This window comes from Monomorium pharaonis, chromosome 3 (genome assembly GCF_013373865.1).
Source record: "Monomorium pharaonis isolate MP-MQ-018 chromosome 3, ASM1337386v2, whole genome shotgun sequence".
Lineage (NCBI taxonomy): Eukaryota > Metazoa > Arthropoda > Insecta > Hymenoptera > Formicidae > Monomorium > Monomorium pharaonis.
Genome location: NC_050469.1, coordinates 6,970,685 through 6,983,268, shown reverse-complemented (window position 1 = coordinate 6,983,268; position 12,584 = coordinate 6,970,685). Strand labels below are relative to the sequence as shown.

The 12,584-nt window shown below is 32.9% G+C and overlaps 3 protein-coding genes across 5 annotated transcripts; all 3 read left to right on the top strand.

Annotated features, from left to right (window-relative positions):
• Positions 1-1,072: 1,072 nt before the first annotated feature.
• On the top strand, positions 1,073-2,379 carry LOC118644051 (mitochondrial inner membrane protease subunit 2). 3 transcript variants are annotated; one of them, XM_036283611.1, is made up of 3 exons: positions 1,073-1,374; positions 1,743-2,078; positions 2,193-2,379. In XM_036283611.1, the coding sequence occupies exons 2-3, from the start codon at positions 1,752-1,754 to the stop codon at positions 2,364-2,366; spliced, it is 501 nt and encodes a 166-aa protein (XP_036139504.1). In that variant the 5' UTR covers positions 1,073-1,374; positions 1,743-1,751; the 3' UTR covers positions 2,367-2,379. The 3 variants fall into 3 exon arrangements, with proteins under 3 accessions (XP_036139504.1, XP_036139503.1, XP_036139505.1); XM_036283610.1 differs by lacking the exon at positions 1,073-1,374 and adding an exon at positions 1,426-1,603; XM_036283612.1 differs by lacking the exon at positions 1,073-1,374 and having other exon boundaries at positions 1,428-2,057.
• On the top strand, positions 2,269-4,872 carry LOC105833970 (KICSTOR complex protein ITFG2). The gene is made up of 7 exons (XM_012676118.3): positions 2,269-2,411; positions 2,475-2,562; positions 2,637-2,862; positions 2,935-3,221; positions 3,336-4,090; positions 4,166-4,400; positions 4,470-4,872. The coding sequence occupies exons 1-7, from the start codon at positions 2,353-2,355 to the stop codon at positions 4,647-4,649; spliced, it is 1,830 nt and encodes a 609-aa protein (XP_012531572.1). The 5' UTR covers positions 2,269-2,352; the 3' UTR covers positions 4,650-4,872.
• A 102-nt stretch (positions 4,873-4,974) lies between these two features.
• Positions 4,975-12,321, top strand: LOC105833972 (sodium-coupled monocarboxylate transporter 1). The gene is made up of 9 exons (XM_012676123.3): positions 4,975-5,489; positions 5,923-6,159; positions 6,776-7,121; positions 8,820-8,974; positions 9,472-9,612; positions 9,888-9,996; positions 10,707-10,928; positions 11,133-11,632; positions 12,026-12,321. The coding sequence occupies exons 2-9, from the start codon at positions 5,933-5,935 to the stop codon at positions 12,117-12,119; spliced, it is 1,794 nt and encodes a 597-aa protein (XP_012531577.1). The 5' UTR covers positions 4,975-5,489; positions 5,923-5,932; the 3' UTR covers positions 12,120-12,321.
• The last annotated feature ends 263 nt before the right edge of the window (positions 12,322-12,584 follow it).

Here is a 12,584-nt window from a genome sequence, read left to right as displayed (position 1 = left end):
GTAAATTCAAATATATTTATTTAAAATACAGAAAATTTATTTTATTTATTAAAAATAAGTTTTATTAGATATTTATTTTACCGTATATATATTTTTATCTTAGAATAATTTATAATTTATAATGTCAAATAAGTTTGTAATTTTATTATCTTTAATTCCTTTTATGTAAAAAATAATGCGATAAAATAATGAAAAAACGACGTAAATAAAAAAAAATTAAGAAATTTATTATAAATTATTTGTTATAAACATAATTGATCAATATTATACAATATAGACAAATTAGTATTATTACTATTATATAAAATCAGCAACATTCTTGATACAATTATATTTTACATTGCATAAAAATTATGTTATTCTTTTTCATAATAATGTGTAATCACTTGTTAAGAGCATGAACAATATTGAAACAATTAAACAAAGCAGGATATAATCTTTAATATTCTATTCTTCAATTTCTAATATTAATTTTTTTTAAATTCAATATTACTTAGAAATATGATGATCAATTAGACCCTTTTTGGCTTACATTCATATCAGTGAAAATATTGTAAGTAGAAATATTTATGCAAAATAATGAGACTAATATTATTTATATCAGAAAGCGCTATATGTAGATAGGTGAGTTCTAGTGACAAAGCAATCCATATGATGAATAAATTGTTTCGAGTGCAAATAAGAGATAACTTATTAAATAATAGTAGTTGTTATACTGATTTTTATTAAAAATTATAGAGGTACTTGTTCATGTAATAAAGTTGTTTAAATACAAATACTATTAATTATCTTTAATTTGTAGTGATTAAATATTGTTATTTAACAAATGAATACATGTGATTTAATATTTTTAAAAAATCTTATTGCATTATTTGCATGCTAAGTGTTATTATGTTTTTTCACATATATTATGTATAATAAAAATTTTATATTTCTATCATACAAAACTGCCAATAACAAGGAAGAGAAAAGAATATAATAGAGTGAAATTAATAAAAAAAATATAATGAAACAGGCTGTTTTCTTGATTTTATCAAAATTTTTATGCAAAAAATACATATGGCTAATTTTTCTTACAGAAAAAGAATATATTAAAATAAATTTTTTCTTCAAGAATATATGTAGGAATTTAATTAGATTTTAATTGTATATGATAACTTGTTAGGCAATATTCTTTCTTACGGTTTAAAATATAGGATAATTTTCTATTTTCTGAATCATAAATTTGCTTGTAGACTGGATTTATCAAATTTTATAGTCAAATATAAAGTACTTAAATTATAAAATTAAAATTAACTTCTTTCATTTTATATTTGATTTGATTCCGTTAGTCTTTCTCGATCTCAGCTGCTACCATACCACGCAGCCACGCAGGTAAAACAGTGTATACAAATATTTCACCTGTTTCGCCTTATTTTTCTCTCTTCTCATTTTACTTCTAATTTAACAAAAAAAAAAAGGAAACGGGCTTTCCTACATAAAATATTGTGATTTAAATTTTGAATATTTTTTTGACACAATACATGATTGATCCAATATTTACGGGATATTTATATAACCTATACGAAAAATTTCTTCTTGCATCATTATCATTCAGCCGAATGTAATGTGATAATTGTGTTGACATTTAAGATATTTAGAATCGGATCAGTTGCATGAGCGACGTGAGTGATGATCGCTCGCTGCTGAACCGAACGTACTCGGAACTCAGAAAAGCACCCCGCATGTTTCTCCCTTTAAAGGTTCGATAGATGAGAATCCCACGTTTTTTCCGTAATGTCTTGATAGGCATTCCGATTGGGATTGCTTTCTGCGATACTGTCGGATATGTCGCGAGGGTGGATGGAATATCTATGCAGCCTGCGCTAAATCCAGACCTACGGTATCCCGACTACGTGTTCCTGAATCGTTGGGCCATCCGAAATCGAAACGTACAACGCGGCGACATAGTGTGCATCGTGTCTCCTAAGGTGCCGAATCAGACGCTCATCAAGAGAGTTGTGGGACTACCCGGTGACATCATAGGAACACATGGATACAAGATCAGTGCCGTTCAAGTATGGAAACGATATGTAGAAGTAATTATTAGCTATGTAATATGTGCATAATAATGCTTGAACCATAACAGACTGTCACTGATTCAGTTATAGTATTTTTTATTTGCCAAATAACTCCAGTTTTTAAAAATACAGGTACCAGAAGGGCACTGCTGGTTACAAGGAGACCATATTGGACATTCTATGGACTCTAATACCTTTGGGCCAATATCTCTAGGTTTGGTAACAGCAAAAGCTACTCATATAGTTTGGCCACCGAGTCGATGGCAACAGTTACAGGCTACAAAACCCAACTATGAGAGCTGTTAGCTTTGTAAAAAAATTACAATGGGAATTACCGGGTACTGTATGCAGGTAAGCTTAATTACTGCTTTTAAAGCTCAAAAGATACTTAAGGATAGAAATTATTATGCGCAGGCATGGCTTAACCATAGGTGATGTTGATAATGACGGTGATAATGAATTGGTTGTTGGCACTACCGAAGGAGAACTTTATATCTTCAAGGTAAATCTATTAATAACTGCTAAATAAAATTATACTTTTTGAAATTATAAATAACACTCATTTTTGTGTAACAGGGTTCAGAGTTATGGCAGAAGATTATTGGCCTTGGCCTTATAACTAGCGTAGCGATCGGAGATATATTTAATTATGGACGCAATGCACTTGTTGTTATTTGCTGCGATGGATGGACACATATATTTTATAGTCCCAAATCTGTTAATCCTAACAACTCTAACATGCTGGCAGGCCAACATATCAGCAAAGATACAAATGAACAGGATATCTTTAAAGCAAATACTGGTAAGTCAGAATTTTAGAAAGATATATTTTATAAAATAAAAAATTTAACTTACAAAGAATATGTATGTACAGATATAGGAAATTCCCAAAATACCGAGACACATGTTGACAATACCAATGAAATCAATGAACTCTCTGGAAAAATGGAATGTGTACATGTACAAAGGATCCCAACTAATACGAAAATAGTGCTGATAGCCGATGTCGATAAAGATGGTGCTAATGAGATGATCCTTGGTCTGACAGATCGTGTTGTGAGATCTTACAGATGGTCAAGTAATGCTGATTTGGAAAAAGGAAAATTAGTTGGCCTAAATAAGTGGGAGTGCACTAATCAAATAGGAACGGTTACATTGCAAGTATGTTATATCAAAACCTAAATTCTTCATTATGTATTAATACAATCTATCTATACAATATATAATAGTTATTGTACATATAGACATTAAACGATATTGATACATTTTGTTTAGCATACTAGTGATGGTACGCCAACTCTGCTAGTAGCACAGCCTGGTGGTACATTCATGCGGATTAAGTGCAACTCTGAAGATTGTCAATCAAAGAATAGTTCCTGCGAGGCTGTAGATTATCAGACCTTAGGGATATCTAGAATGCGCAATCAAAATATTTCAACGGAGATTATCGGAAATTTAGAGCCGGGAATAATGCCATTTATTTCGACGATCGAACCTAAGATGTCTAGTTACATGCCTAAAGATAAATTATCAAAGCAAAGTTTCACAGACGACAGTCAAATAGACATGAAGACTTTCAAACCTGCTTCTCTCGAGTTCAAAAGGAATTACTCGCAACCGGCGTTTCGAAAAAATAGCCTAGATATGGCTGGTGAGTATGGCAGAGACTTTACAATAGAAAATTCAGGACCAGTTAGATTTTATAGTCCTGTCGAGTCTTCAAGTACTGATGAACTAGATGGCAACTTTATCGGTGGCAACGTTATTCTCGGGAAATACGATAACAGAACTGTAAAAGATACATTGGTACCATCTTTTAAAAAAATTTCACATAATAATAATGAGAATAATAGTAATAATAATAATAATAATACCAACAATATCAGTAAATCGAATCAGCAAGGAATTATAAAAGAAGACACGGATTCAAACAATGAAGTCATCAATGAGAATGCTCCGAAGGGAAAACCTTATGCTTTGGCAACGCTTGATGGAACTATTATGCTGGTACAGGATGAAGTCATTTTATGGTAAGCAATCACGAATAGCGATATTTAAATACATCTGAATATTTACGAACATAGCACATTGTTTTTTTCTTACAGGGCTATGCAAGTAGATCATCAGATATTTGCCCTGTGTCGACTGGACGTCACAGGTGATAATTCTGATGAGATAATAGCTTGTGCTTGGGATGGACAGACCTATATCTTGGATCAACAACGACATAGCGTACGCTTTCAATTTGAGGAATCGGTCAGAGCTTTTTGCACAGGAAATTACAATGTAATTCCAGGAACGTCTAGTCCAAGTTTGGTGTACAATACTTTCAACAACAAGGTTTCTATTTCTATAATTATGTATGAATTAATATCATTCACGATTGTAACAATTTTATTTTTTATCTAGATTTTTCTTTACTATGACGTTATTTTGCCGAGCATGACGATCACTCCTTTGAATCCCACGAAGGACTTTGAATCTGATGAAATGCAAGCCTTAGATAAATTACTGGGCGAGTGTAATACAAATGAGAAACAGCAAAAGATACAGCAGTTAACTGAATGGTTGCTGTATGGCATAGATTAAAATATATAACAAACGTTAATATATGGCAAACGTTATTATAATCAAAAGACACGATAGTGTCTCGCGCCAAGTAAACGCGCAGCGCGAGACTGCACCGTGTCTTTACGCGAGTACGCGACTTGGGATTATATATACGATGTGGTTCTTATGTAACAATATACATATATTTTAAGAATCGCCCTGTATAGGCAAAAATTTACAATAAAACCTGTATATTCTGTTACAAGTGTTAAATTATTCTCGGTTTTTTAATTTATATAAAAATCGGTAAAAAATATGTATTTGGAGGCGACTATAATACAAATTGATAGTATTTCTTAACAAAAATGTTCGATTCTAATCGTGAAACAATAGCAAATTACAGTTCTACTTTTGGAATCTTACATTTGATAGCATCGTTCTATGGAATACGTCACTTGTGTTATCACGAAGGATATACGACCGAAAGTCCGTATAAATTTTTGGCAAACAAGCAACCAACGATATCGGCGATGAAATTAATTTTGGTATAAAATGGAGCATAAAGACATCTTTTTAGAAATCTCGTTTATTTGCGATTCGCAACGTTTTATCTGATGCTGTAAATTAGGCTGACACCACGCAGAATGTCGACCCGACATGTAGCATTGCATTACACGTCATTGTCAGTAGGCATGCAGATTTCGTTTGGTACTTTTCCAAATTCCAACGAGATTGTTTTTATTAGATACATACATGATTAGATCGTGGACGCGACAGTTTTCTGAAATTCAGTCGCCTTATTGCCGACGCAGTGCATTAATTCAGATACTAATGCCGAATTCCGGTCGCTGTACAGTGAAAAGAAAATAATCGAAATATGTACGTATAACTGACAACAATCCGCGAGAGATTTGAAGACGCGCGAAACTTAAGATAGGATGTTCCAAGTTTATATTTCCATTAAAAAATAGTGAGATAATTTATTTCAACAATCGAAAAATAAATTAAGAATTTTTGTAAACTAACAATTAAAAAAGTAATATTATTAATGATTATTAATAAGGTACGTTAACATACTATTGGGAATATTCCCAATATCTCAGTCTAATAACTCATTGTCGACTTAATCAGCGTTTATATACAAGGAGGAAGGGGGCAATAATATATAACTTCGCACCCTCTATCTCTGTAACGAGTTCTTCACATGACACTTTAACTGCGAGATAAACGAGCGACTATATTTGTACGTGTGTAACTGACCCTGAAATATGGATATTTAAAATAGTCCATTAACGCGGATCTTTTGAGTTAGTGAATTCAAGATGATTGCTAATTTGACTGGCACGGAACCGTTTTTCGCGGGTCACGAACTGAAGGAACTCACTTTCGGATGGACCGATTATACTTTATTCGGCGGGTTGCTGGGTGTCAGCGTCCTCATCGGTATCTACTTTGGTTTCTTCAGCACGAAACAGGACAATACTACCGAATACTTACTCGGCGGCAAGACTATGTCTTTTCTTCCAATTAGCATGAGTCTGATAGCAAGGTAATATAACACATTTCCATGCATCTTATCACTGTTCTCGATTTAAAAAATTCAATTTTTATTTCTTAATTGTTTATTTAAACAAGTAATCTCTGACCGATTATTTTTTTATTAAACAATTTAAAATTTACTTTGAAATTGAGCCATGTATAACAAAAATAACAACTAGTTTAAATTCACTTTATGTATATTTTATTAAAATTATTAAAATGTATTTAAATGTCTTAAAAGTTATTAAATATATTTTTAAATGCAAGATTTTTTATTTTAGTTTAAAATAAGAAATTTATTACACAGAAAAATATATCTCTCTATAAAAAATACACAAGCTCTCATAGGCAGTATTGACTTAAAAAAAATCTACTAACAAGATAATTTGTACAACAGACACTTCCGATAAAATATACATATAAAGTACATGGGGTCTTGAGGCACCATTCCTTTCCAATATTATATTTATTATATACTCATTAGAAGTAAAAGTTATACAAATTGTCTTGTGTGTAGATTAAAATATTTCACATATGTTAAAACAATCCATACTATATTTAATCGTTAATAATATGGAGAGAATGATCTATTTTCTAATGGAAATAAAATCACAAATTTATTGCAGTCACATATCGGGAGTGTCTTTGCTCGGCGTGCCTTCCGAGGTATACCAGTACGGAACTCAATATGCCGCATGCATTTTCACATCTTTCATCAGCTGTTTCATAATCGTATGCGTATACCTGCCGGTATTTTACAAGCTGCAGCTGACAAGCACTTTCGAGTATCTGGAAATTAGATTCGCCAGGCCAGTCCGGCAATTAGCGTCCTTTCTCTATACCCTCTCCTTGGTAGTCTATGTGCCGTTAATAATCTACGTGCCGGCGTTAGCCTTTTCGCAAGCGACCGGGATGAATCTGCATTATGTCGCGCCAGTGATATGCATGGTGTGCATCTTCTACACGACCATCGTAAGTGATTTCGATTTTAATTATAATTTTCAAATTATTATAATAAACATCTAGGATCTATTAAAAATCATAAAATTTGCTCTTTGACAAGGTTGAGTATAACTAGTCAAAAAGTTAAAAGTTAAATAATAATATTTAAAAAACTTATCACTTTTTTAACATAACTTGATTAATTTTAAATAATTTAATTTTTAACTTAAACTTGTTATTTTTAAAACACATAAACTTTAATTTATCAACTTTTTCTAAGTTAAAAATTTATCCGCGTAAAAAAAATTATAAAAGAAAAATTCCGGTATAAAACAATGCTTTTATTTTTTATATCAATTATGTTATTAATGATAAATAATAATAAATATCTTTATTATTTCATATTAATTTAATTTACAAGTAAAATATCAAATTTATTTGATGCTCCATATATTATAATAAAAAATTTTAATTACCTAACTTTAACAAATTACGACTTTCTGATTTAATATAAATAATGCTTTTCAAAATTAACTTTTAGCTTTGCTTTATTTAATCTTTAATTTACCTTAATTTAATCTTAATGTAATTTTTAACCGAGCTTTTTTTCACATAACTAAATTAGTTTTATAAGCCGTTAATTTTAATTTAATTGAAACAAATATTAATTTACCCAATCCTGTTCCTTAAATTGTTTTAAATTAATCAATTTTTGCAATTTACATGTTTCTTAAAATATTCCTGATGACCTCTATTCGAATAAAGAATATGTACTAGATTTCATCCATATTTATCATATATTGACGTTTGCACGTGCGGTATATTAAAATAGAATTTCTTGAGGTATGGAATCACGTTTCGTTAATTAAAAGGCCATGAAACCATCAAGACGGAATGTGTGTTTGCACACGTCATCTTGAAACCGTGACGTTATCGGAGAATAATCATAGTCTAGTTAGATGAAACATACAACTACGCAATGGCTACTGAATAAACGGTTATTTAGAGAGGAATTATTTAAATTTGAACACGATCTTATCAGTTTCGCAAGTTGCTAGATTATTTACGATGCGGTATCGCACCAACAAGGCAATGGCTGCATTGCCACGCCACCCCCAATAAAATACACAAAAATGATGACGAAATTAGGCATTATTTGACTTCGTCTTGCACTTGTTTGGACAATAGTACGCTGGATGATAATGTATGTTCAAAATGTGCATAGGTCGTGCATCGCTCTGCTTTGCAGAGATAACTTCGATATCTCTACAGATTGGCGATAAAGAAGAGCAAACGCTTCTTGAAGGTTTATTACTCTTATTATACGCGATAACATTAACATTTGCTGACAATTACTTTTTTATAGAATACACAGACTTAACTAGCTCGAATAATTATCGTAATTATCGTTTAACCAATTTACAGCGCGACTACTGCAAAAATCAACATTATTATTAAAATATTAATACTGCACTGGCATGGATTGTCTGGATCTTTTGATATACGATAAAATTTATGATAACGATTTATAAAATATATGTATCGTAACATTGCTATTGTAACATCATTATGCAATTGTCACGATCTCTCCCCCGGGTTTACGTTTCACCGACTCCCCGACCGTTTGATTCTGTGCACGTCGCGCCGTGACTGACACTGATACCTTTATTGTATGCGAGTAATCTCTCTTTGAAAAAAAAAAATATATATATTATATCTTGTACACAGGGAGGTCTGAAGGCTGTCGTATGGGCGGATACGGTTCAAATGACGGTGACTGTCGGAAGTCTCATTGCCGTTTTGATCTTGGGAACGATTGCCGTGGGCGGCGTCGGTGAGATCTGGAGAATAGCCGGGGAGGGTGGTAGAATTGTGTTTTGGAAGTAAGAAACAAGTGTATTTTTTACGTTATAACTTATTAATAAGAGAGAGAGAGAGAGAGAGAGATCATTTGTTAAAATTGAATTAAGGAATATTGTTATTTCATGATAAATCTATAATACATTTAATCGAGGTGCACCAATTGCAATCGATTTCGAGAAATGCTTCTAATGCGTGCGTTTTCTTTTTGTAGATATTAAATTGCATTTCAACCTCTTAAATATCAAATGTTTTGTGTAAATATTCAATTTAACACGCATTAGACTTATCGCAATTAACATATATAGCAGGTTTATTTAAATAAAGTATATAAACTATTAATATATCATGATTGTGCTCAAAACTTAATTGTGATTTCAATATCCTCTCTAACGTTAATATCGCGATATATTACAATTCATTTTTGATTTAATATGCTAATGTAATTATAAATTGATGTTCTAACTATTGATATTTTATTCAATAAACTGACTAATAGTCTTAATTCTCTTTCACACAGTATGGATCCCAGTCCTTTCGTTAGAAATTCATTTTGGGGCATGACAGTGGGAATGGGAATGACATGGCTAGCATCACTGGGCATCAGCCAGGTTTCTATGCAAAGATTTCTGGCAGTACCTACTATAAAAGAAGCACAGAAGTAAGTGCGAAATATCCTTTTCTTGAATCGCTTGATATACGTGGCATTGTTGAGATTTCGAATAGCTTAATGGTCTTTCAAATGTAAAACGAGTCTTATTATCCCGCGAATAATATAAAATATTTTGAATAAAAAATAGTCCATTGCGATAAAAGTGATTAAAGATGAAAGTTACACTGAAATAAATGAGAGAGTAAATCGCGATACTACGTTTTAGAAATCTGAATAAAAAGAATAAGAATAAACAGCATTGTTTCACGCACGAATCTTCGTAGGTCGATATGGTTCCTGGCTGTAGGCCTAGTAGTCGTAAAACTGATTTCCGTTTTCACCGGTCTTACGATGTACGCCAGATATCACAAGTGCGATCCCATAACTGCACACGTAAGTTTTCGTTCCATCGTTTATTAGTTTGTGTTCGTATTCTAAGCTACACGTTAAATGCGTAAAGGCTTGCGAGATATGAAATAAAGTTTTGAAAGAATAGCGAATATATTCTAAGTATATTAGGCTAAAGTTAGAGAAATATAAGCCGATGGCCATACTAGAATCATCAAAAGATCGCACACATATACAATTTTATTTTTAGTTTAATTAGATATAGTTTAAAATATCCTACTTAAGTTAAGCAACCTCTTCACTGCTTTTTTGATAATATAAAAATTTAAAGAAGGAATTGTTTGTTTGTTTCTAAAGAGTAAATTAACTATGTTAACCACATTTTTTTTTTGTAATTATTCTTTCTTTTTACGCTGATTTTAATTTTTCAACAAATTAAAACTTTTTAAGTTCAGCAGTTTAAAAACTACAAAGAAACATTATTTTTACTTGTCGCTTTGGAAGTCAAAATCGATTGTCTTACCCATCTTTCTTTATTCTAAAGTTTCTTTATTTAAAACTTTCTTAATTAGATTTACTGTATCATCAAACCCTTTTCTAAAGCTCCCCTTTTATCTTTTAACTTTAACGATACTCATATCATAAAAAATATAGTAAATCGTGTAATTAAAGTAAGATTAAAAAGTCGAGCAATCTAGGATTAAACGAATCGCCTCTCGTGAAGATCCTAGTGAAGAGGATTAGCTTGTTTTTAGGTGGTGGCAAGGAGCGACAAGATATTGCCGTATTACGTGCTGGACGTAGCCGCGAACGTTCCAGGACTTCCTGGCCTCTTTCTCGCCGGTCTGGTAAGCGCCGGTCTCTCGACGATGAGCGCCGGACTGAACACAGTCGCCGGCACGATTTATGAAGATTTCATCGATCCCTGGCTGCCAAAGAGCAACGACAAAGAGACTAGAGCCGCCAACATTATGAAGGTACAAAGGACCGAATATATTACGAGATGCGAAACCGTAAGAAAAATAATAAAAATACTCGATCTTTCCAATTGCCTCCGTTCCCCGGTAAGCAATATCGTTAAGCAGGAGATATTTGCTAATCAAGTAAAAAAAATCTTTTACGGGTCAATTGCGAAATTTTAAACACGTCCGCAATTCCAGAACGGTTTATATCATCCTCAGGTCACGGTGGTAGTCCTAGGCATTCTGTGCGTGGGCATGGTGTTCCTCGTGGACCGTCTCGGTGATATCTTTCAATTATCCCTGACCGTGACCGGTATCACCGCCGGTGCTATGTTGGGTCTGTTCTCGCTGGGGATGCTGGTGCCCTGGGCGACAACCAAGGGGGCGGTGGTCGGCGGACTTGTCTCGATGGTGACGATGATCTGGATCATCGTCGGCGCGCAATGGCATATGGCCAATCGCAGTCTCTCCTACGAACCTCTTCCCTCCACGACGGAGGGTTGCCTGAACGTACCCGGTCTGTTTAATCATACGACGACCACGCAGAATCCAATGCCAGCCGTGGACGAGCCTTTCGTCATGTACAGGATATCCTTCATGTACTATACGCTATTGGGGGCCCTAATCGTGATGGTGATCGGCACGATAGTCAGCTTCATCTGCGGCGCTCCTGATTTAAGGGACATTAATCCAGATCACTTCCCACCGTTCATAGCCAGGTACGTATTCATGCACTTCGACACAAAGTATAAATTTTCATTGGATACATTTAAAAAATATTTAAAATGACAAAGATACTTTGTTTTAATTTTTGGCCTCAAAATTTATAAGTGAATGTATTTTATTTATTTATGGCACGTATTGTATTTTTAAAAAATTAACAAAAAGAAAATACATATACATGTTTTCACCAAGAAAATTTATCTTTTCCAATTCTAATTATTTTTGGCGCATAGTAATCAAATTATTGTATCATTGCATCAAACATTTAAGTTTGACAGATCAATCGGAATCAACTTCTTTTTGAATATTTTCATCGTGTTTGATAATTTGCGCAATGTAATTTTCTTTGCTCTCATAAACTAATTCATAATTTTTTATCATTTCTGCAGACTTTTACTGCCGAAGAAATATATGGAAGTGTCATTGCATGCGTTGCCGACAGCATTGGTAACTAATCCAGAGAAAGAAGAACTGAAATCTTGAAACATATTTTATTTTTTGTTTCTAACCGTATCTCTTGTCCGTGACCTTAACAAGACTTTATTACATTAAAATACACACCCACATACACAAACACAATAATTAATGCGCTTTTGGAAAATTGTTTGATTACAAATTCTATGATCTCTGTAATAATATTACATACTCTATATACTGAATATATATATTAATATGTTAAAAAAAATTCCACTGAAAGATCTACCTTCCGCCGAATAAATTTATATATAGATCAAACATTCAATATATCAACATTGATATAAAGATGTTTAGAGAGAGATTTCCGTAAACCGTCCGAGGAATAAAGCTTCAATCAATAAATCCTTAACGGCATAAATTGTACGGGGACAGCAATCGACAGACAAGCGGACGCATTTGCCGCGAGATAACTGCATCTAACTGGCTCGTCCGGAGTTGAAAGCACCCATTAGAACGTCGATGAGGGTGTCA

Excerpts from the sequence above, each read along its gene's own strand:
- LOC118644051 (XM_036283611.1), top strand. The coding sequence starts at position 1,752 with ATGAGAATCCCACGTTTTTTCCGTAATGTCTTGATAGGCATTCCGATT. Across the intron at positions 2,079-2,192 it reads TATGGAAACGATATGTAGAA|GTACCAGAAGGGCACTGCTG; the intron begins GTAATTATTAGC and ends TTAAAAATACAG.
- LOC105833970 (XM_012676118.3), top strand. The coding sequence starts at position 2,353 with ATGAGAGCTGTTAGCTTTGTAAAAAAATTACAATGGGAATTACCGGGT. Across the intron at positions 3,222-3,335 it reads TAGGAACGGTTACATTGCAA|CATACTAGTGATGGTACGCC; the intron begins GTATGTTATATC and ends CATTTTGTTTAG. Across the intron at positions 4,091-4,165 it reads CAGGATGAAGTCATTTTATG|GGCTATGCAAGTAGATCATC; the intron begins GTAAGCAATCAC and ends TTTTTCTTACAG.
- LOC105833972 (XM_012676123.3), top strand. The coding sequence starts at position 5,933 with ATGATTGCTAATTTGACTGGCACGGAACCGTTTTTCGCGGGTCACGAA. Across the intron at positions 7,122-8,819 it reads GCATCTTCTACACGACCATC|GGAGGTCTGAAGGCTGTCGT; the intron begins GTAAGTGATTTC and ends TCTTGTACACAG. Across the intron at positions 11,633-12,025 it reads TTCCCACCGTTCATAGCCAG|ACTTTTACTGCCGAAGAAAT; the intron begins GTACGTATTCAT and ends TCATTTCTGCAG.